A 22,503-nucleotide genomic window follows, 5' to 3' on the forward strand; every position below is an offset into this window, starting at 1 on the left:
AAAACTGCACACAAAAGCATAAAAAAGGAGCCAAGCATGAGGCCGATACCATTTTCGAAGGAAAAAACGTTTCAGATGACGTTAGAACGCCAGGGGCTTTGCTTTGTAGATCGATTCAATGAATTGAAGTTGGAGAGCCACGCATTAAAATGACGGCGAACAGAAAATAGGAGTGCACTTCACTTCATCATCAGGCTCTGAAACTGGCCCTCCGTCTGTCAGAACCGAGGCGTTTGGTGGCGGACGCCAGCGTTCGCAGGTAGAGGCAGCAGTAGGAGAGATGCCCGGTAGAGGTCTGGCGGTGGTCCAGTAGCCTACACTCGCTCGGAGCACCAGACCACAGGAACACGCCTGGCAGCCGAGATGCTACAATGGGGCCAATCAATAAAACCTTGTTACGCTAATTGCGAGATCATAATCGGCGCTCCTACTTCAGCTGAATATCCAAGCAGTTCTTCCATTAGGTGAATTATTCCTGGTATAGTCTCTCTCTCTCTCTCTCTCTCTCTCTCTCTCTCTATCTCTCTCTCTCTCTTTCTCTCTCTCTCTCTCTCCTCTCTCTCTCTCTCTCTCTCTCTCTCTCTCTCTCTTTCTCTCTGTCTCTAACTCCATCTTTTTCCCTTTCTGGCATGCAGTATTCAGGAAAAACTGTATTTTTTTGCAAAAGGACAAACTGTATTCTTTGCTATCTTCACTCACAGAGGAACATATCAATGAATGAATGTTGAGTAAGTCGAGTTGTTCTTGTCACGAAACTACTGTACACTGTGGTGAGACAACATCTACAAAATATATTCTCTCCCTTAACCAAACAGTTCTGATAATCTGTGCGAGGGAGCTTTTAGCCGTAGTTCTCAGGATAACTATTTGGATCCCCTGAGTTCCTGCAGCTCCAGAGCTGCCTTTATAGGGGTAACTTGGATCAAGGCTCTCCGCCAGCTAGCTCGAATTCATCCAGGGTCACAACTAGCCACATCGATCCATACAGGAGACACTGCAGCTCAGGGCTCAATGCCCATTCTTGTGTGTATACAGTGTTGCCACGGTGACCCCCAGGGCCAGACAAAGGTCTCGTTGAGACGACGGCCAGAGTCTGATCTTGTCCTCTAATCACTGGCAACTCTGTCTGCTGGAGGCAGAAGGGCCGCTAACCCAATGACTGGAAATAGAGAGAAGCCTCTAATGAGAAATATAAAGGAGAGGTAGCCTTGAGCGAGTATGTGCTTCTGTATGTGTTGTGTGTGTGTATGTGCGTGTGTTTGTGTGTGTGTGTATGTGTGTGTGTGTGTGTGGATGTGTGAGAGCTAACTGGGATCAGGACCCTGCGCCTCAGAACAGTGGACCATCTGACCTATTTCCTCGTGACTCATCGAGACATCCAGATCCAACCACCACCTCCACAGGTAGCCTTGATGAACCAGCAGCCACGGGTGGGATGAAGTGCAGAGAGGCCGCCAAACGCTGATGCCGACACTTTCACATAGTTTGGAGGCGGAACCACTGACCCAAATGTATTTCAATGCACTGTGAGGGAAAGTGAGAAGATCCCCAAAAAAGAAGTTTGAAAAATAAAATGTCAAGCTACCGACAGTGGGTAAGGGAGATATATGCAATGTGGGAGAGATAATTACCAGCGCGCCGTGGAGATAGACGAGACTGTACCCCGTCTGTTTCTCATCCATTTTAGGCCTGTACCACCCCCCCACACACACACACAAACACACACACAAACACACACACACACACAAACACCCGCTCCCCCTTTAGGCTGCAGCCCCTGAGCGTAGCTGTCAGACGGAACAAGAGGCCGAACTTGGTCAAGCGGAGAACAGAGGAAGGCACATGTCAAATGTGAGGAGATCTCGGAGTACACAAAGTGGAACACAGCAAAGTAGAGTCCTCGTCCGCCTCCCTCCGTATTACTCCTTCGCTCGCTCGCTTCCACGCCCGTTCGCTCTCTCTCTCCGGCTACGATCCGATGCTACTGCGTCCACTGAAAAACGAAAAAACGTCGGAACGGTAGAGAACGACACCGGGAGGTATCGATGTTGGAAGCTGCGACGTCGGGTCTGTTCTCGTAATTGCGATTGACAAGGATGAATGCTTTTTCCTCACTGAAACTCAACAAATCCCCCCCCCCCCAGGCTTAAACAGAGCCATATGGCAGCCCATGTGCTGAGACCCAGGCCAGCTGTAGCACTCTGTCCTCTGTTGTGGCTCGTCGTTCCTTCAGTGCACCCGGGCTCCCGCGCAAACCCCTTCTGGAAATCAATCCCATTCGAAAACAGCGCGCGTGGGTCTTTCGGCGGGCGCGACGTCACATCTAACACTGCGAGCGCGAGGCTAACGAAGTCGCTAGCTCCCCGACTTTTCGAGTGAGCCACACCTCACTGGCGATCCACGATGAGAGGACGCCCGCGTCGGAGAGCGCGGAAGGGCGGCCCGCTGTGACGGACGCCCTGGCTGCCTGTCGAAGCGTGGCCGGAGTCGTGTCGTCCTGTAGACCGCGGAGAGGGAGATAGTGCAGTGTCTGGACTGGGAGAGACTCACCTGGTTTGGGGAGAGGAACTCCTGGTTGTTTTCATTCATGTACATGTTGTCACCATCAAACTGTAGAGGGGAAGGGGCACGGGGAAGGAGGAAGAGAGAAGGTCATGTGATTAGTCAGCGGCGTGCACGGAGGCGGTCCCAGGGTTCCCCCCCGTCCCCTTCCTCAGACCTCCGCCACTCTCCTGGATGTCAGTAATTACAGTTCATTAGAGAGCTGTATGATTAGACGCCATCATACTGGTGGAACTCACACAAACTGTGAGTGTGTTTGTGTGTGTGTGTGTGTGTGTGTGTTGCCTGCCCAGCGAGTCACGAGAGGTGATAAAGAGGATGGATACGCCGGAGTGATAATCACATCAGTGACAACACAACATGAGCACGGGTCAGCCAGCCAGCCTGCCAAACCTGCAGCCTGCCTGCCTGCCTGCCTGCCAGCAACATTCCAGCCAGCAAGCCAGCCATACGGAGACCAATAGGGCAGAACAGCCTTCGGCACTTTCACACCCAGCCAGAGGAAACCTCCAAGACACCAGGGCAGCCCTCAGCCTGACGGCTGGATGGGGGGGGGGGGAGAGGAGAGGGGAGGCTGGGGGTTTAGGCAGAAGTGCGCCCCTGAGTTAATGGGGGGCAACGAGAGGTGAGAAGAGGGGGAGGGAGTAGAGGGGGGTAGAAGGCGAGGGACGGTGATTTCGTGAGGGGAGGGGGGGTGGGGGGAGCGACACGGGCCCTAACTAGGAAGAGAGGGGGAAGAGGGTAAACGGGAGGCGGGGGGGGGGGGGGGGTGTCAGCAGCACAGCAGCAGCGCCGGCGGCACTCGCGGTGCTTGTTCTCGTGGTCGCTGTGATTAACACTGAGGTCAGAGCCAGGGGCCGCAGCTTGGAGCGCCACTCGCTCCCAGGCTCTCCGTCCGTGTGCCACTGGCTGGCACTCGTTTAGGAAGCGAGACGCCGCGCGGGGAATCGGCCAATAGGGCTGGTGGATTGATTTCTAATACAGTTACAGTCAGGACCCACTGCTGGAAGGGCAGGTCATGACATACTTCCTACTGTTGCCATGCTTTACGGTTCAGAGTTTTACTGTTTCCCGCGTAGTCAATTTTGTAAAGTATGTTTTATACGTTTTACATGACAGCCCACCAGAGGAATGCTCTCATTCTTTAGTTGGAGCAGTACGACTCCACGCAGATAGCATACTCACTGTCAGAAGAACTATCTCAACAACACTAGGGAGGGAAATAATGGACAATCACTAGAATTAGTCTATTTGTTAGCCTACTTCTCATCACATCCTTATGGACGTCATGCTTTCAGCATAATGATTTCTCCCTGATGGTGCCATTAGTATGTGGGAACAATCATTGGTTTGCACACTGCAAGTAAAATGAAATCCATTTCTTCCGTAACGCGGAGATAGAGAGGCGATGAGTGCTTTTAGTTCTTTATCAGGGCAGCAAATGAGGTGGAATCTCTGCCATGGATATTTGTGTTTATAGACCTGTATGTCTTCAAGAGAAGACCGGAGCCTAGGGTATTTAATGAATAATGCAAGCTATAGTTTTGGTACAAGAGATCATCTGGATCTAAGAAAATATCTTATAAATATATTATAGACTGGATTATTACAAATAATTTCAAATGAATCGACAACCTTTAGATTTCTGTACATCTTTTCTTAGTCCAGTTTCTATCCGTCCATGGATGCCTGCTTAATCTAGTAGTATATAATCAGATGAATTATAACCAGGGATATGTTAGACAGGAGCGGTTTGTTGTTGCAGACTTTGTGGTCATTAATCATACCCATACTGTGAGATAGGGAGAGTTAGAGAGAGAGAGCGAGAGAGTGAGAGAGAGAGAGAGAGAGAGAGAGAGAGAGAGAGAGAGAGAGAGAGAACGAGAGAGCGAGAGACAATGAAAGACAGGTAAACCTTGGTTGGGGGGAAGCGTGTTCAAACAACTGATACACATTTGACACCACCAAACCACTTCAGTTTGCAGAGCTGCAAAACACATAGAGGGAAGACTATAAATAGCATGTGTTTGTGTGAGCCACTGTCAGTTTGATGAAGGAAGTACGCACCAACATTGAGGTTATGGAACACGAGTTGACTGAACACCCTCAGTATCAGGCTGTTCCCTGCTCTGAACAAGCACTCCCGGGCCATAATAGGATCTTAAGATGGCATACATGTTCTCTGTCAGGGATAGGAGTGGCTCTGCTAACAACATGGCCGCTTGCCCATGTGGTCTACTCTTTCAGTCACACAGTGGATACATGTTACTGCGGTCACGTATGTTTTCGATTTAGACACACTGGGTGGAGAGAGAGAGAGAGAGAGAGAGATAGAGAGAGAGAGATAGAGAGAGAGAGAGAGAGAGAGAGAGAGGGAGAGAGAGAGAGAGAGAGAGAGAGAGAGAGAGAGAGAGAGAGAGAGAGAGGGAGAGAGAGAGAGAGAGAGAGAGAGAGAGAGAGACAGAGAGAGAGAGACAGGGAGAGAGAGAGAGAGAGAGAGAGAGAGAGAGAGAGAGAGAGAGAGAGAGAGAGAGAGAGAGGAAAAAAAGAAATGAGGAGGACCTAACCCTCTCCTTCTGCTCCACTCCTTCACTGCAGAATGTGCCTCCCTCGTTTTCCACGCGGCCGTGACTGATGGCGAGTCAGTCAGGAGTGCAGATGAGAACAGGCAGTAGTCAAAATACCTGTGTCAGGACTGTGGTCAGTTAAGCATTCACAGCCTTCCAGACGGCTCAGCACTGCGAGATTCAGGAGATGTTCTGTCGAAATGAAGCAGATACGGATAGCCTCGCGTGGGCTCTGTTGTCCAGTCCGTTTGCTCTGGTGCCGGCTGTGTGCGTGTGTGTGTCTGTGGGGCGTGTCTGCACACGTCTGTCCGTCTGTCCGTCTTTGTCTCTCTTCTAGGTCCCTCTATGTCTGGGTCTGTCTGAATGTGTGAGCATGGGCACTATCCCACAACATGATGCAAAGTCAGACTCACAAAGACGAAGGCAAACCGACCATATTTGTACATCTCTCTGAACAGAAGGGAAAAAGACATTGGAGCAGATGAAAGTCTATGATTATAGATATTTAACTTGAACAAGAATGCAAACTGTATGTACTGACAGAGAGACAGCCAGACTGAGAGAGAGAGAGAGAGAGAGAGAGAGAGAGAGAGAGAGAGAGAGAGAGAGAGAGAGAGAGAGAGACGGACAGTGAGAAAGAGAAGGAAGGAGAGAGCAGGAGTGAGATGTGAGATTGTATGAAATAAAGCATTAAGCAGTGGGCTGTGTTTAACCATGCAGCTGAGTGGATATAGAGAAACAGTCCTGCTGTAGCTCTCATATACTGAGCTTAATTGCTTAAGCATTGTCGTGATATGGTATTCCTCTGGTTTCATTTTACCATCTTGTCAATCAACAGATGCCTATTCAAGGGTAGGTCACTTCTCACATGACACCTCATCATAATATGAGGAATTCTAAAAAGGCACACCAAAACAGCGCCATTTCTGCTTTAAAATAAGAAGGTACAAAAAAAAGAAGAAAAAGTACATATCGGCTAGCTTTGGTATGCTCAGGAAACAGAGTGGAGTCGAGTTAAAACGCTCCACGAACTAAAAGCACACGTCGCCAACCTTTGACCTCGGGTAGGCCAGGGTAGGTGTAGAGTTACAGATGGTCGCACAACCACGCCATTGTGCCTCCTCGAGAACAAAGAAAACAAAGCTGACACGACGTCCACGGTCAGTCAACCCCCAATCCCCTTCACCTTGACTATAAACACCGCTCAGGACAAAGAGAAAGAAGAAAAAAAGACCCGCGTTCCCTTCTCTCCGTGCAGATGGCACACGTGGAACGTGTAAATCTTATTCAAGGTAAACCTTTTAAAACACAAAGAGCGTACAAGATTTTTTTAGTTTTATTTTAATGAAACGCGAACAAAGCCATCTGATGTTGTGGCACATGTACTGTAACAAGACTTTTATGTGTTTACAGAAGGTCCGCTTCAGCTTGGGATTCTATTAAAGCTATGAAAGCTGCATCATATCATAGAGTTGCACAATGGGGGTCTTTCATGGCCAGTCCCCAAGGAGACCCACAAAGAAGCCTCTCTTTATAGGAGAGAGTCAAGCGATTCCAAAATAGCCAAACACTATTTAGTGTGGGGCTCCTTCGACCCAGCTCAAAGAGCAATTTCCCAAAGTCACGGTGAGGAACATCTGGGAGGAAGGGCAGACGAGAAGACAAGACACCGGCTTTCCTCTCAGACCAGATCGCGACGAGCAGAAACGACTTGTGTGCTTCGCGTACCTGGAGTTTAGAGTGTCATTTGGGAAATAAAATGGGAAAGCGAAAGAATCTCAGTCCAGCATCCTTTGCTTCGGGTCATCATAAAGCCCCTGCATTCATCAGAATGGTGTTCAAACTCTAACCTCACCCTCCGAACCTTACTGTAAATCGGTTAGCCAAAGCTCTTATGGAGTTACATGTGTTTACAGTGTACCGCAACCTCCTCCATCTCTCCTCCATCTCTCCTCCACCTCGTTCCTGGCCTCACCGGGTATTTACATATAAATGTATTTCTCAGGCTGTTTCCCCCCCATCAGTCGGATCCTTATAATAACGCCACATTCATTCACCATTCCCAGCCATGACGATTTTTTTCTCCAGTCGTCCCTGGCATTCACACAGCATTTTCTATTACCAATCTAATTGCACATTCCACTCTGACAAGAGCTCATTAAGCCTTAATTATACACATGTTGTTTTCTACAAACATCTCCATTTGGGTCTCTCTGCCTCGTAATTGTTCAGCGGGGACAGCCAGTTGAGATTTCACAGACTGCGCAGTGTACAAAAGGGGAAGAGATGGAGAGGAAAAGAGAAATAGACAGAGAGAGAAGTCGGGAGAGTGATTGAGGAAGAGAATGAGAGGAAGAGAGAGAAAAAAAGGGGAGAGAGAGAGAGAGAGAGAGACAGCGAGAGAAAAAGAAGGGAGAGTGGAGAGAGGGGGGAGAAAGGGGGCAGCCTGGAAGTAGGTCATGTCTCGCCATAAACAAGGCACAGTTTCTAAAATAATATATCCATCCAGTGGAAGTAATGCCTAACAAGTGAGTGAATGTGGAGCTCATGTAATATTTACAGAGCACTAATAGATGGATGGCAGGTCTTTTTCTGAACAGTCCCTCCTTTCCAAAGGCAGGGTTTTCTTCTTCCTCTTTTCTCTCTCTCACCCCTTTTTTCTTGTCATTTGAATTTCAGAGAAAGCCGACTACATTAATACATCTGGGAGGGGGGAGGTGTTGAGACTCCCTCCCTCCCTCTCTTTCTCCTTTTCATTTACCCTTATCCCCTTCCCCCCCCCCCCCCCCCCCCCCCCCCTCCCTACCCTCTCTCCTTCTCTTCCAATCCGCACCGCCCTGTTTTTTTTGGCTGTGAAGTTTTTTCACACGTTTGTTACATTCAGTGATGGAAAATGGGCCTTAATCCAGAACCTTTGAGGCGAGAGCAATGATATTACTAAGTAGAGCTATGCTAAAAGGCTTCTCTAAATTCCAGATGGTGCAGTAAGGTCACCGAACACTTGTTTGGGCGTTGGGCCCAGCAGAGTAGGCCCAGTGGTCAGGACTGGCCACAGACACTGTTCTTGGCTCCAATGCCAGCAATGCTACGGTTTCTATCCAATTTGAGGGTAATGTGTATTGGAAATACCATTATATGCAAGGTTGGACTGTTTCAATGTGTTACAAGAGAAGACCGAGAAGACAGCGCTCACCAGACGCCTCGTATTTCCAATCAATATTCTGCACGCCGGGTTCTTCCACATCGCCAGAGTTTCATCAGCCTGTTTTCTATATAAAGGTCTATTATGAGGAGCTGAACATTTAGTAAACCAGTTCATTACTGTCACCAAGTCTGCATGCCCCTGACAAGCCCCAACAGCACTCTGGGGAATCTCCACCACCCATAGTTGACGCATACTCTTACAGTAATCATCGCCCATGGACCAACATAACCACAACATGAGGACAACTTTAAACCAACAATTCAATTATTTCCATGATCCTTAAACACTGATTGTGTGTTTGTATTCGTATGCGGTGAAATAATGGAATATTGATATGATTCAGTTATTTCTGGAGCTAGTTAGTCTGCTTGTTTGTGTGTTCGGATGGTAGGCTGGCACTGTTCCATTCTTAGCACAATCACAGTACTACGTACTATCTTCCACGCCACTTTCAGAACAACAATAGATATGCTGCTATCTGAGCACATGGGTATGCAAACATGACTTATTAAACCCCAAAACAACTGCTTATTAAGGCACCGAAATAAATCTCGACAACATTCATTACAAAGACCTCTGTAGGCCTACCAGAACAGAGAAGCTGTGCGTCCTTTTCTTCCTCACTGGCTTGGAACAGGCAGACTCTTAGATATTCGCTACAGAATAGTGCTCATGCAATATTAATATCACACAAGAATGTTGCAGACGGAGCCCAATCCATCTCTCACTCACTACATCATTGACTATGCAAGCCCCCAAATCATCCAGGAAGGAGATGGTGAGAGACAGAGAGAGAGAGAGAGAGAGAGAGAGACAGAGAAGAAGAAGGAAAAAAAAGAGAGACAGAGAGAGACAGAGAAAAAAGAAGGCGAGAGAGAGAGACAGAGAAAAGAGAAAGAGAGAGAGAGAAAGAGAGAGAAAGAGATAGAGAGTTAGAGTTGAACAGAATCCTGAAAAGACCTGTCATCCCTGGAGGAGGAGAGGTGCCTTTACCCCCGTGTCTCATGTCAGGAGTGAGGGAGCTCACAAAACAACAACAGCAGCAACAACAACAGGAGCATCAACCTGGGTAGGAGGATGACAGTCGTGTTAGCACCCCCCGGAGCTCAAACAATGGACAAGTACTGCAGCACGCCGGCTGCATCGTGTTTCCAGTGTGGGGGGATACGTCCACGCGGAGTAGGGCCGTGTCAACACTGTGCTCGGCCTCGGCGGGGCCTACGGTAGCTGTCGTTACAGATACAGCACGTCGGACTCTCCAATGAGCAAGATAGGCAGCCTGGGGCGTGAGATGAGCTAAAGGACTGGCAGGTGGGGGGTCGAGGGGGAGGGGGGGGGGGGAGGGGGGCGGGGGTTGGTAACATAGGATGATCAGAACGCCTGCTTATTATCTCTCCAAGTCGTGGATCACTGAAAGCGTGCTCGTGTAGTTTAGATGTCAGATTTTTTACGGCATCCACCAACGCCCACTATCCCCCCCCCCCCCACATGTATGTCTCCCTAAAAAAGGATATTCACCGGCCATTTGAGTGCAAAGCCAACGGTATAACTGAATAATAAAGGCATGCTAATTTATCATTTAGGTACCAGAATATATGACTTATGGACAGACAGATGGCTTAGATGAGGTTTCCGTTCCCCATGTCCATGATGGAGTGAACTCCTGAGTGAGTGCTGATCAGCCTATTGAAGCTGACACCACAGCCAGTTCACGGCCTGCCTCCCCCCCACAGGCAGAGAAACAAGGGGCTGTGCGTGATGCAGGCGGAAGTGGAGGGGGGTGGGGGAGTCGCTCTCTGCACACCTTGACAGGAAGCAGAAAGGTAAGTAGCAGGATCTGACTGAGGTTAGGGTTTGGGGGGAAGGGAGGGAGGGAGGGGGCGGAAATACAGCAAAAACCCACTTTTAACTGAACTGATGAGTAGATACATATCGGGGAGTAGGAAGTGGGGGGGGAGGAGGAGTTTTGTGTGTGTGTGTGTGTGGGGGGGGGTGCACCTTGACACTCCTTTCAGCACCGCACCTGATAAGTGCAATGGAAAAAAAAAATATATATAAATGGTTTCCTCCCAGCATGTTAAGTGGTTATTCAGAATGCAGCTACAGTTTGGTACTGTGGCAACACATGAGAGCGAAGCACAACAGATACAAGAATATGCAACGAGACCCTCGGAAAATAGAATAAACTGCAAGCCAATTGCGTCATTCATCTTGTTTCTTTCCGGCACATTTTACCGGAGTAAACCCAGTTGGTAATGAAAGTAAATGGGGATAGAGAGGAATTTTAGACAACACTGGATATGTTTACAGTTATAGATGTTATACATCACAGTAAACGGCCATGTGATTTTTACGAATCCACCTATTGTCATGTTTATTCCACTGTACCTGTGTATACGTGGCATGTATGGTTCCAATCAACCAACGGACCATCGACCCGGAGTGCATATTGATATATATTTAATCCCTCCAGTCTCTTGACAAGTATCTCATTCAGATGATTGGTATGTCTGCTCTCCATAGAGCTGCATACAATATTCACTTTAGATAACGTACGATTCCTGGCCCTGAAAGCAGATGGGTTTCTTAGAAATGCTTTGCTAGCACTCTTCTCCTTGATAAATGATTTAGGACATGTGGTCTGAAACATCAATACAATCTCTATTGTAATTAAAAAAAGGAGCCCACCAACAATATTACCCTTTTATCATTCAACCCAGAAGCCATAGGAAGAGATTATTCAGGAAAGCACTTGTGCACAGCAAGAGAGCACAATAAAAGACATATGAAATTAAATGTGCTCTTCTCCATTGTCCTCTCCTTTCTGTCCTTTCAGAATGAGGTAGATTCTAATTATGATGTTTCCTACGCAAACCATACATATTCTTATCCGAGGAATGAGGCAACGATTTTGAATTTTGATTTTTTTTTTTTTTTTTTTTTGGGGGGGGGGGGGTAGAGTTGATTCCACAGCACTTTTTTTGTAAGAGTCAATGAACTGTCTGTGTGTGGTTCCACAGCTGCACGCTGTGGCTGATCGCAGGGTCCCACAGTCAGGGCTGGTAGCCTGGGGGAGCAGGTGAGGCCAAACCAGGGGTGGGGGAGCACCTACCAGCACCCAGCGTGCTGCCACGAAACCACCCAGGGCCTACTGTCTTACAGTACTCTCTGTCCCTGGAGACATGGAGAGGAAGAGGAGGGTGGGGGGGGGTTGGGGGGTGGGTGGGGGGGGGGCTAGAGGGTAGGAAGGTCTTACCCCAGCAGAGGGCAGTCTTTTCCCGTCAGGGTTTGGGCGCATGGGCAGGGAACTGTAAAGTCTGACACCACGATCCACTGTACTGTATCTGCTCTGCTGAGAGAGAGAGAGAGAGAGAGAGAGAGAGAGAGAGAGAGAGAGAGAGAGAGAGAGAGAGAGAGATGGAGAGAGAGAGATGGAGATGGAGAGAAAGAGGTTAGTTGCATCATCCGACACATTACCATCCTCACACAAAGTCTAGATGTCCATATTTGAATCACATTTGCATTCAAAACCGCCGCGAATGAGGAAGAGAGTCACTGACTGTGACTGGCTAAAACATCCTCAACTTTCCGACCACCAACCCGCTGGCCTCACACCACAATCAACTTGAGAAAACCTTTCGACCAGCATTGGGCCAAATCCAATGACTCAATGTCAGCAATCATCTTTACGCTCAGACTTTTTTTGGTTTGAGGAAGGAGAACAGGGGGAAGGATGACAGGTCATTCTAACCTGCCCTCACCAATCTAGGATTAGTACCGAGCAGGCGAGTGGGTGAGGAATGAGTTTGTGATGGAGCTAGCTGGGCTGGAGGTAATGGGTTTGGCCAACATGATGCATACAATTCTCTAACGAGCTGGCTCTCAGATGTAGACTGCTATGGGAGAGAGAAAAACACTGTGCAGTGGTCCAGAACAAATATCACATTATCTATCACTCTCTCCAGCTCCCCAGCTCCACCCTCCAACACACACTCTACATACACACACCACACGTGCGCGCACACACACACACACACACACACACTCTCACATGCACACAATCTCTCACACATACACAGATTCAAGGGCTAGGTTCCAGATTGCTATGCAGCGAGATATATTTAACTATATTTGACAACCAAGTGAGAAAATCTCTTGACCAATCAGGTTCCATTTCCTGTCAGTCACATGTTAGTGGTAAAACACACACACAGTACCAACTGGAAGATGAATCTATATAAGAACCACTGAGAAAGCACACAGCACAAACCATCACAATGCAACACACCACTATGTCCTACACCCCTGGGCTGCAGTCTCCACAGCACAAAGCAAGATAGACGGTCCATTTCTATCGCTGCAGACCTGACTAACAAAACATTCAACTTGTCAAAGTAATGACCTGTAAAGCCTGTCAGAGTACAGCGCAGTATGCGAAGCATGCAGAGAGAGACTTTGAAGCTTTCACTCCCAGTGCTCTGAATGTAGAAAAAGCACAACTCTTGATGTGTAACTGTGAAACACAGAGGTGTAGTGGGGGGTGGGGGCGGGGGGGGTGGGGGCGGGGGGGTTCTGTCAGCGACTCAAAGAGTGTAACCCCCTTCTCGATGAAGGGCGCTGACTGACCTCTGCAGTCGTACGGTTCTGGTCAGTGGTTATCCACTCCGCAAAGTGACCAGGGGTGCATCAGGGCGTCCCTCCCCGGGAAGCCCCTCTATTTGCTGTGGTCACTCACCATGGTCGTCTAACCCACAGTGCGGGGCTGTGTGTCGTTCGGTTGCTAGCAGTGGGCTAGCGAGCTAGCGACAGAGCTTACTGAGTAGGTGATATGTAGAGGGGCTCCTCCAGAGTGCCAGGCTAATCTAGCCCTGTGGTATGCCATTACGCTGCTAATAACAGCTGTCTACAGGATGAGGAGGACACAGCTAGGCCAGGCTAGCGCTAACTGGCCCTGACAGCCTCATTAGAAGACCTGGCACTGGCCCTGCACAGCGGCCCTATACACTTCACACATACAGTGCCTTTTCTCTTTCTCTCTCTCTTCTCTCTCTCTCTCTCTCTCTCTCTCTCTCTCTCTCTCTCTCTCTCTCTCTCTCTCTCTCTCTCTCTCTCTCTCTCTCTTTCTCTTCCTTCCTTGGCCACTTCCTCATTTCACTTTTCCTTCTCTTATTCAAGCATGCACCAACATGCTTGCTCACACACTGGCTAACAACTCGACCTCTCTCTCTCTCTCTCTCTCTCTGTCTCACTCACTCACTCACTCACTCACTTGCTCAGTCAGTCAGTCAGTCACTCGCTCGCTCGTTCACTCCTTCACTCCCTCACTTCCTCCCTCACTCATTCACTCGCCCCCCTCACGCACCAACTCCCTCGCCAACTCCACAAGCTACAGGAAGCGAGCACAGCATGTTGACAGACCACATCCCCATAGAACACAAGTGAGCCGAACAGAACAGAGCAGATCATGGGCTCTAGTGGCTGGGCTCAGAGGAGCTGAAGGGACTTCCCTCAGCTCACAGACAGCAAAGTAAACATGACCCTGCCACTTCATTTAGCATCTGGCCGGGCTCAGCCAATCAGTGTACACAGGCACTCAGCGTTAGAACAAACACAGGGGACCAATGGCGAAGGTTAGGACGTGGAACTATAACAATCGGGGGTGGGGGCCTGACTGGAGCCACAGCCTGCCACCCTGTTCTGTTGCGTCTATGTGACTGTACCGTACTGTATCTTATCAGCAGTTGTGGTGTGTGGTTACAAGAGTGTGTGTGTGTGTTTGTGTGTCTATGTTGACTTAACACAGCGCGGTGCTGTATATATCTGAGGTCTATAGAGCAAACAAGCCACTTCGTCTTAGTGTTTCTTCTGGAAAGTGACAAGGCTACAATATGTCTTCTTCTGGGATATCACTGGCACTTGTCTTTACAGGGCTGCACAGCCCTGAGCACAAGGGTATTGTTAGCTGTAACGCTAGCTAGCTGTCGCATGTTATATTATTTACAGAGATCGGGGTTTAATGGAACACATGTGTGTCTCCAGTGAACATTCTTCCCGGATTAGCAGAAAGGACTGCATGCTGTAGGTGGTGCTCCACCAATGACAGGAATGCGGCGGGCTTGAATGGCCCGTGTAGAAACTCAATCACTACTTCACTCACTCGCGCACTCACTCGACTGCTTACTCCTTCGCTCAACAACTAATTCACTTGCTCACTCCCTCACGCAATCCCTCCCTCCTTCCCTCTCTCGCTCCCTCACTCCTTCCCTTTCTCGCTCCCTCCCTCCTTCCCTCTCTCGCTCCCTCACTCCCTCCCTCCTTCCCTCTCTCATAGTCACGCATGCACATGCACGCACGCGCTGCAGAAAGCAACTTGTAGGGCGGGTTGGGGGTGTAGATCTTATCCAATATTACTGTACTCCAATTACAAATGGCAAAGCCAATCCATGGCTATGGGAAAGATGAGAAGCCCTGCACAAGGCTGAAAAGAGCCTGGGCACTCAGTCTGATTGCATAAACATATTGCATATCACTGTGATGGTGGTGGTCTGAAATATCACAAGCTTGAAAGACTGAACAATTCTTCTGCGGGTTTACTATGTCCACCAACAGCATGCCTCATTCATGTTGTTGAGAATTGAAGGCACAAACTATGTCCCAATGCTACGGCCATCCGTGCACCCTCCCCCCCCACCCTCCCTCCTCCCCACACGCACACTCACACACACACAGACACTCACACACCCCAGTTATAGCATAGGATTGACGATAGCACACAATCCTAACACACATTCTCCTTCTCTGTGAAGGGAGGTGAACCCATGCAGTATGTACTCTGTGCAGGGAGGTGAACCCATGCAGTATGTATTCGGTGAAGGGAGGTGAACACATGCAGTATGTACTCGGTGAAGGGAGGTGAACACATGCAGTATGTACTCGGTGAAGGGAGGTGAACACATGCAGTATGTACTCTGTGAAGGGAGGTGAACACATGCAGTATGTACTCGGTGAAGGGAGGTGAACACATGCAGTATGTACTCGGTGAAGGGAGGTGAACACATGCAGTATGTACTCGGTGAAGGGAGGTGAACCCATGCAGTTTGTACTTGGGCAGTGGGACCTGGAGCCAGAAGGCCAGTGACAGAGACTAAGGGTAAACCTATATGAGAACGGCTGCCTTTGTTATCTAGTGTAACTTCCATAAACATATCAGTCAGTAACGAAGCATGTCTCTGGCAGATTCCTGTGCTGACTGACTGGACCTGTCATGCTGCTATCTACAGGGTGATGAGAAGCTCAACAGGAGAATTCCTCCCAGGTGTGGAAGGTTATGATAACATACATACCCGCACACAGATGCACACACACATATGCATGCATACACACAAATACACACACGAACACTCCCCCCCCCCCCCCCCACACACACACACACACAGACACCCACAAATCTGTGTAGGCTCCAGCAGCCAACATGTTGTGTACTGGCAGTGGTGGTCTCCACTGATTCAACTCAATGTTTACACCACAGCAAACGAACACAACACCCTTCTGTAAAAACTGGGACGAACAATGCAAGAGCACGAGTGAAGGGGATCTCTCAGAATAGATGTGACATCTTACCTCCAGCCTAAAAGCTACGTCGAAGCTGTTGAAGTGCGCGTGTACGTCGTGTGACCGTGTGTCTGTGTGTGTTTGTGTGCACACCTGTCGTGCATATATTGAACACTGCAGTGGCAATTACCCCCCCCCCCCTTGACCTCTATCCTATCAGCCTCCGAGCCACGTCCCCTTTCTCTGCCATGTCTATGTTTACATGTCTCCCATAGTTTCACTGTGTGTTGATCCATCAGTCAGGACTGGGTGTGATTTACTGTCTTGCACTATGGGAGACAGCTGCCGTGGATACCGCCCAGTAAATAGGCCCATGACATCAGCTTTCTCTCTCTCTCTCTTTATCTCTCTCTCTCTCTCTGTCTCTCTTTACATTTGACCATTTTTCAATATAGCAGACACTTTTATCCGAAACAATGTACATTTTAGGGCATGTGAAAAACAGCAGATGCTCCTCGTTTCTCTGTGTCTCTCCCCCCATCTGTGAAGGAACGCCAGGGCCCTGACTGACTGGGACAGACGAGCTAAAGCCTTCAGCTGAGCTGGGTGGGGTACCAGGGGCCTGTCACATGAGGAGGGGGTGTTGGGTGCCATGACAGTTACCGTGGCAGCTGCAGAGCTGAGGTGTACTGTACACCACACTCCTAAATCCGGCACCGCTCTGGTATTTCTTTTCTTTTTTTTTTACCGAAACATACCATACTGTAAGACCACATACACTATACTGTAGCTGTTCGAAATGAATAAGCCATTGAGCGCTCAGCGGATATGTACGGCAGATCAAAGTCAGAAGCAGTAATTTAACCACGGGTGATTTCGGTTCCGAAAAACACACCTGTGTCTGAATCGCGGCTTTTAGTTTTTATCTCCGACATTGTGGGACTCGGGGAGGAGAGCCTCTTGTCAAGGTAGATAATGTAGGCCAATTACATGCATGGTGTACCTCTGTCACAGTAGACAGCCCAATACCTGTCACAGAAGGATGGACAGAAGGATGGACAGACAGATGGAAGAACAGATGGTTAGTTTATCTTCTACGTTTCATAGGGAGTGAAGATGGGTGTAAAATGGATTAAGCCAGGAAGGATTTTTTTGTGGTATTATTCGAAGACCCTTTTTTAAAGAAAAATGGCGCAAAGATTATTTTTTGAGCACTTAAGTATTTTTTATGGGGGGGAAAGTGAAATAAACACGTTTTAATTTGCCTTTTTCAACCTGACTTTCTGGCAAGCTGACTAAATGCTGTGGTGATTTGGTTTCAGATGGCATTGTTGTGGTGAGTCCAAATGGAAATCTTCTCTGTTGACAGAACATTTGACAAGACGACTGTGAATTGCTGAGTTCAGCTGTATTGTCAACACAGTGTGTGTGTGTGTGTGTGTGTGTGCGTGTATGTTTGTGTACCGCATGCTCATGCACGTACACATACACACACATCACTCACGCACACATCAACGTGAGTATGTATGCATGTGCAAGGTGAACACATACAGCAAAGTCCTGCAACAGATCAATCACACTAGAAGAGAACATACACACACACAAACACACACACACACACAAACACACACACACACACACACACACACACACACACGACAGGCAAACACTTGGCCTTAATCCTGGCTCTCGTGCACAGCCAGAGAGCGCACGTTCACTTAATCAAAAAGAAACTGTTTAGACCGCAAAAGCTAAGATGTCATTTGGATTGCTGCCAGAGACTCTTTCTCCCCTTCCTTTCCCCTGCTGGGAACACCCTGTCCCCTCTGAATACAGAACCACACACACACACGCATTGCTTCATCATTTGGATATTCTTTTCCTTCTATTGATCGCAAAATGAATTGGAAATGCAGTCAGTCAAAGGGGAGGCCTGACAGTGCCGCCCTGCCTCCTGAGAGACGAGACTAACCTGCAAAACCAGCTGTGACTAAGCCAGCCCTGCAAATCGTCTGGGGGGGGTCATTCCTTGTCATCCAGACCCAGATTACAGACAACCATTCTGTCTCTTAATCCGGACGCAGGGGCTCTGGGGGGGAAGTCGACTGAGAGTTCCAGTAACGACTTGGTAACAAACTGGACAGCGACCCCCCCCCCCCACACACACACACACACACACACACGTGTGGCCCCAGTCAAAAGTGACATGCGAGATTCATGACGGCTTGATGCAGGGATACCGACCCCGTATCAGATCCCCCAAGGTAGGGGAGTGAGACTGTCCACGCGCGGCTGTGCGCTGTCCCCGGTCTGTGATCTGTGCGGGTGCCAGGAAGAGGTCCCAGATCTCAGATCAGAGGGAGTGACACGAGCGGACGGACGGCTTGACGGTCTCCCCCGGGATGACACCGTCACCTGACCCTCCAGGGCATTAGAGCCAATAGGATAGCAAGAGTGTCATGCAGGTGTTTCAATCAATGGATGCCCCCCCCCTCTCCCCTCGGCCTCCCCTTCGTCCCCAACCCACCCTCCTCATCGTTATCCTAATTAGAAATTCCCCCTCCGACCAACTGAAATTGAATTGCCCTCATTTGCATAATGATAGCTCTCCGGGCCTACGGGCGATTCGGCATGAGATGAAATGCAGCAATCACTTAGAGAGTGACCATGAGAGAGAGAGAGAGAGAGAGAGAGAGAGAGAGAGAGAGAGAGAGAGAGAGAGAGAGAGAGAGAGAGAGAGAGAGATAGAGAGAGAGAGAGAGAGAGAGAGAGAGAGAGAGAGAGAGAGAGAGGTGGAGAGCTGGAGAAAGATGGAGACAAAAAGAGAGGTTCTTTTTCTCGTCGCAGGATTGCTTGAAGGAAGTCTTTGTCCTCGATGTGACATGGACCGGACGCAACAAGGTCAGACACAGAACCGTTTCACTCTCTTTACTCTACACAATACTGATGTCATCTGTATTCACATCATCATTCAAATACTATGTAGTTTACAGTTTGAGCTAGCACTTTAGCATGTTCTAGAATACAAAACGCCATTTTATGTCCGAGTCAGTCAGGGGATACTTAGTCACTAGTTAGTTGATGGTTGAAAGTTTTTCAGACTCATTCCAGGGTCCTCATTAAACGTATGACAATATTAGCCAAAACTTGGCATGGTGACATCTTTCTCCTGGCCTCAGTGCTATACTATCAGTAGGGAAGCTCTGTCCACACTGATAAGCTTGTGTTTATTGTCCAACCTCCACTAATCTGAGAAAGCATTGGCCCTTAGCGGTGGTACTTTCCATCCCCAGCCATTACCTCAGTGTGTGTTTGTGTGTGTGTGTGTGTGTGTAGGTGTGTAGGTGTGTGTGTGTGCATGTTGGCATGCTTTCTGTGTTGGTGGAGCGGGATCCTGCACAGACTTACAGTATAATTCTACATTTACAGTACTACATCCTGTAAATGCCGTCCAGCACAAACCCTAAATTACTGTAAAAGCAGTTATCATACACTAGGCCCTTCCAGAACATTCAGTGTAGTAGGCACTGCCGTTAGAACAGAAAAACGTACAAATCACTGATAAGGCTCCTCATGTGGGCTCTGCTCTATCATTCCATATATAACAAACAGTCCCGCCTGCATTTTGAAGTCGAACTGTATTCAGACAGGAGAGAGTTAAGTTCCTTATCTCTGGTCTCCAGAAGAAATTCCTACAAGAGGCCACAGTCTGATGGCTTCCTGCCTTCTTGCCCAATGCCCTATTTTTACTCGTCGTGCCTCCAGAAGCCCAGTGGCAGCTTTTTCCTTGTCACTAACATACTTCCTGCCATTCTCACTTTGACATTTCTCTCCTACAGCAGACGAGCGGCTCCCTTTTTTATGGGTCGTGACCTTTTCGCGGGAGCCGTTCATATTCAAATGTGCCGCGGCTCCGCCGCCCTTTTGCTTTAGGGTGGGCTGAACATCAGGTTGCAGTGGGTGTTAATTTGCGACCTTTGGCAGCGCTGAGGCGTTCTGAAGTTCAGCCGCCGTCAAAGAAATGATCAGCCCCACTCCTCGTCGTTGTCTGACTGAATGACTGAATTGCTGAATGGTGTAATGTTGCCGGGACAAATGACTGAAAAACAGAGTGTTGGGTAATACTGCAGGAATGAACGACAGCTCTTTCAAAGACAGGAGGGAGGGAGAGAGAGAGAGAGAGAGAGAGAGAGAGAGAGAGAGAGAGAGCAACAAAAGAGAAAGGAGGCGAGAGAGCGATATCATGACACTGTAAGGGAACTTCTCTATCCATGTTCATGGTTTACAAAAACGTACCTGGATCAATAGAGGCTGAAAATACTAATGGCACATAAAGGAAGGCTGCTGTTCTGCATTACAGGGAGGCTGGAACACTCCCTCACTGTTATTGGAACATGCACTTAGAGAACCTGGACTGATAAAGCGGTCTGATGTCTAAACCTGAAGGTTACGCCCCACATAGACCAGGTCTAATTAAGGCATGGCCATCGAAGCAGTCCTTCAGAGCACTTGCTTCCGCGACATTAGAATGAGACTGTGGTTTGATCCTTCGCACAATGATGCCACCAAAATGGATGTCGTCCAGTTTTTTTTTCTTTGCCATCGGGGCCTCCACTTTTGTGCAGTTCTTTGTGCAATGATGAACATCGATATTAGATTTCCCAACTTCCTGAAGGCTAAAGGTAAATGGTATTGATTGCTTGCCAGGGTGCAGGCGGAACCCGCACAGTCGACTTAGAGAACCTTTCTCCACTTTATCTCCACTTTATCTCTCAATCAGTGGGTGTGCGCACACACACAAGCGCGTGCGCGTGTGGGTTTGTGCGCACACGCGTGTGTGTGTGTACATTTGCATACGTGTGCGTGGACCTGGAGACGTGCACACGGCCGTGTGAGCGCGGTTCACATGACGATGGTAAACAGAGCCTGTCTTCAATGGGATGGAAAGGGTGTCATCAAAGCATAGATCAGAAATCACTGAACTGCCTCTGCTTCATTCTCCTCCAGAGAGCTCTGGAGCTCCGGGTGTATGCTTTATTCATCCAACTGTAACCTCTGATACTGGCGCCAAATAGGGGAATTTTTTTGATCAATGAAAAATGCATTTGTGTCATGCAGTATATGAAACGTGATGCATCTTGGATACTTCAACTTATGTCTGAGAGAAAAATTCCATTCTATAGCTTTGAACAAATAAGCAGGGTTTTTTTTTTAAAGCTGCCGTTGGCAGAATTTGAGCGGTTTGACGAAACATCCACATGTTAAAAGGGGTTTGGAGTCCCTACTTTAAATAAGCATTTCTGATTTTATAACAAGTGAGATATTGGCACACCTCTACTTTAAATTTCAGTGTGTATGTGTGTGTGTGTGTGTATGTGTGTAAATTCATACATGCATGCATGCATGCTGCGTGCGTGTGCATGTGTTTGCACATGAGTATGTGTTTGAGTGTGTGTGTGCATGTGTATATACGTGTGTGTGTGTGTGTGTGTGTGTGTCTGTGCAGAGCTCGTATTTATTTGGCCATGACTTTGAGAGGGAGCCACCTGGTGTGTTTTAATATCAGGAGAACAGTGGGGTCATTGTGTGGGCTGTGTGATATTGTAGAGAGTGACCCATTTAGGCCCCAGCCTCTGAGCTTACAAGACTCTGTTATGTCTGGGACATCTGGAGGGCCGCAGGCTCTAAAATCCGCCCTTCGAAGAAAAATACATCCAGCTCATTCACTCACATATCCTTACCTATACCAGTCAACAGAAAAGTAGCTGATGCTTAGGAAGAAATGGGGGAGGGGGGGAATGATTAAATTTGAAGGCGACATGGAACATTCTGGAAGAGATCCAAGTTCTACAAAGCTGTCTTTTAATTTGCTGGGATCTGGGGGCTGTAGGACTTTGGGTGTCCTTAGAGGATTGCACAGCCAAATGCATCAAGTGAAGATCAAGTGATAGGTTGTCTGATTTCAACACTACCATGTTTTATGTCATTGCTTAAATTACATAAATGGTACAGTAACATCAAAGTAAAACTTTTTTATGGAGGGCACTATATATGGAGCTAAGATATGCGACTTGGAAACCGGTGGAATAACCACGCAATACAAAATATATCATGTATGCTATCCCAAAGAATGCAAATCTGTCCAATGACAGGATTGTCATTGTGGTTCATGCAAATGAAGACATCAAACCCCGATAGGATAGCAAAATGAGCTTTGAAAATGCTGCACACCACAATGGAGGAATTGGGAACATTAAATGATTTCCCCTTGGGAAAATGAAACACATGATGACACAAATCAGAGTCAGGTGGCTGAGAGGTTAGGGAATCGGGCTAGTAATCAGAAGGTTGCCGGTTCAATTCCTGGCAGTGCAATTGACGTTGTGTCCTTGGGCAAGGCACTTCACCCTACTTGCCTCTGGGAAATGTCCCTGTTCATGCTGTAAGTCGCTCTGGATAAGAGCGTCTGCTAAATGACTAAATGTAAATGTAATGTAAATCACTAACATTGGCAAGGCCTTCTTATTTTGACATGCTACTTTCATAGTAAAATCTAGAAAGAACTCTAGTAGTTAACATAGCAAAATATCTATTTCAAAGAATATATTATCAAATAAA

General features: G+C 48.1%; 1 protein-coding gene across 4 annotated transcripts in view; it reads right to left on the bottom strand.

Moving 5' to 3' along the window:
- tox2 (TOX high mobility group box family member 2) overlaps window positions 1–22,503 on the bottom strand; it is a 65,490-nt gene that overhangs the window by 29,040 nt on the left and 13,947 nt on the right. For 2 of the 4 annotated variants that reach the window (XM_084706212.1, XM_084706210.1), the window contains exons 2-3: window positions 11,591–11,683; window positions 2,551–2,610 (exon numbers count right to left, since the gene is read on the bottom strand). In XM_084706212.1, coding sequence (XP_084562338.1) covers window positions 2,551–2,610; window positions 11,591–11,683 — 153 coding nt within the window. Of the gene's footprint in view, window positions 1–2,550; window positions 2,611–11,590; window positions 11,687–22,503 lie in introns of all 4 variants that reach the window. The other 2 variants (XM_084706211.1, XM_084706209.1) reach the window with 1 other exon arrangement.

The sequence above is a fragment of the Hypomesus nipponensis genome, chromosome 9, assembly GCF_054491055.1.
Source record: "Hypomesus nipponensis isolate SF chromosome 9, ASM5449105v1, whole genome shotgun sequence".
Classification (NCBI taxonomy): domain Eukaryota; kingdom Metazoa; phylum Chordata; class Actinopteri; order Osmeriformes; family Osmeridae; genus Hypomesus; species Hypomesus nipponensis.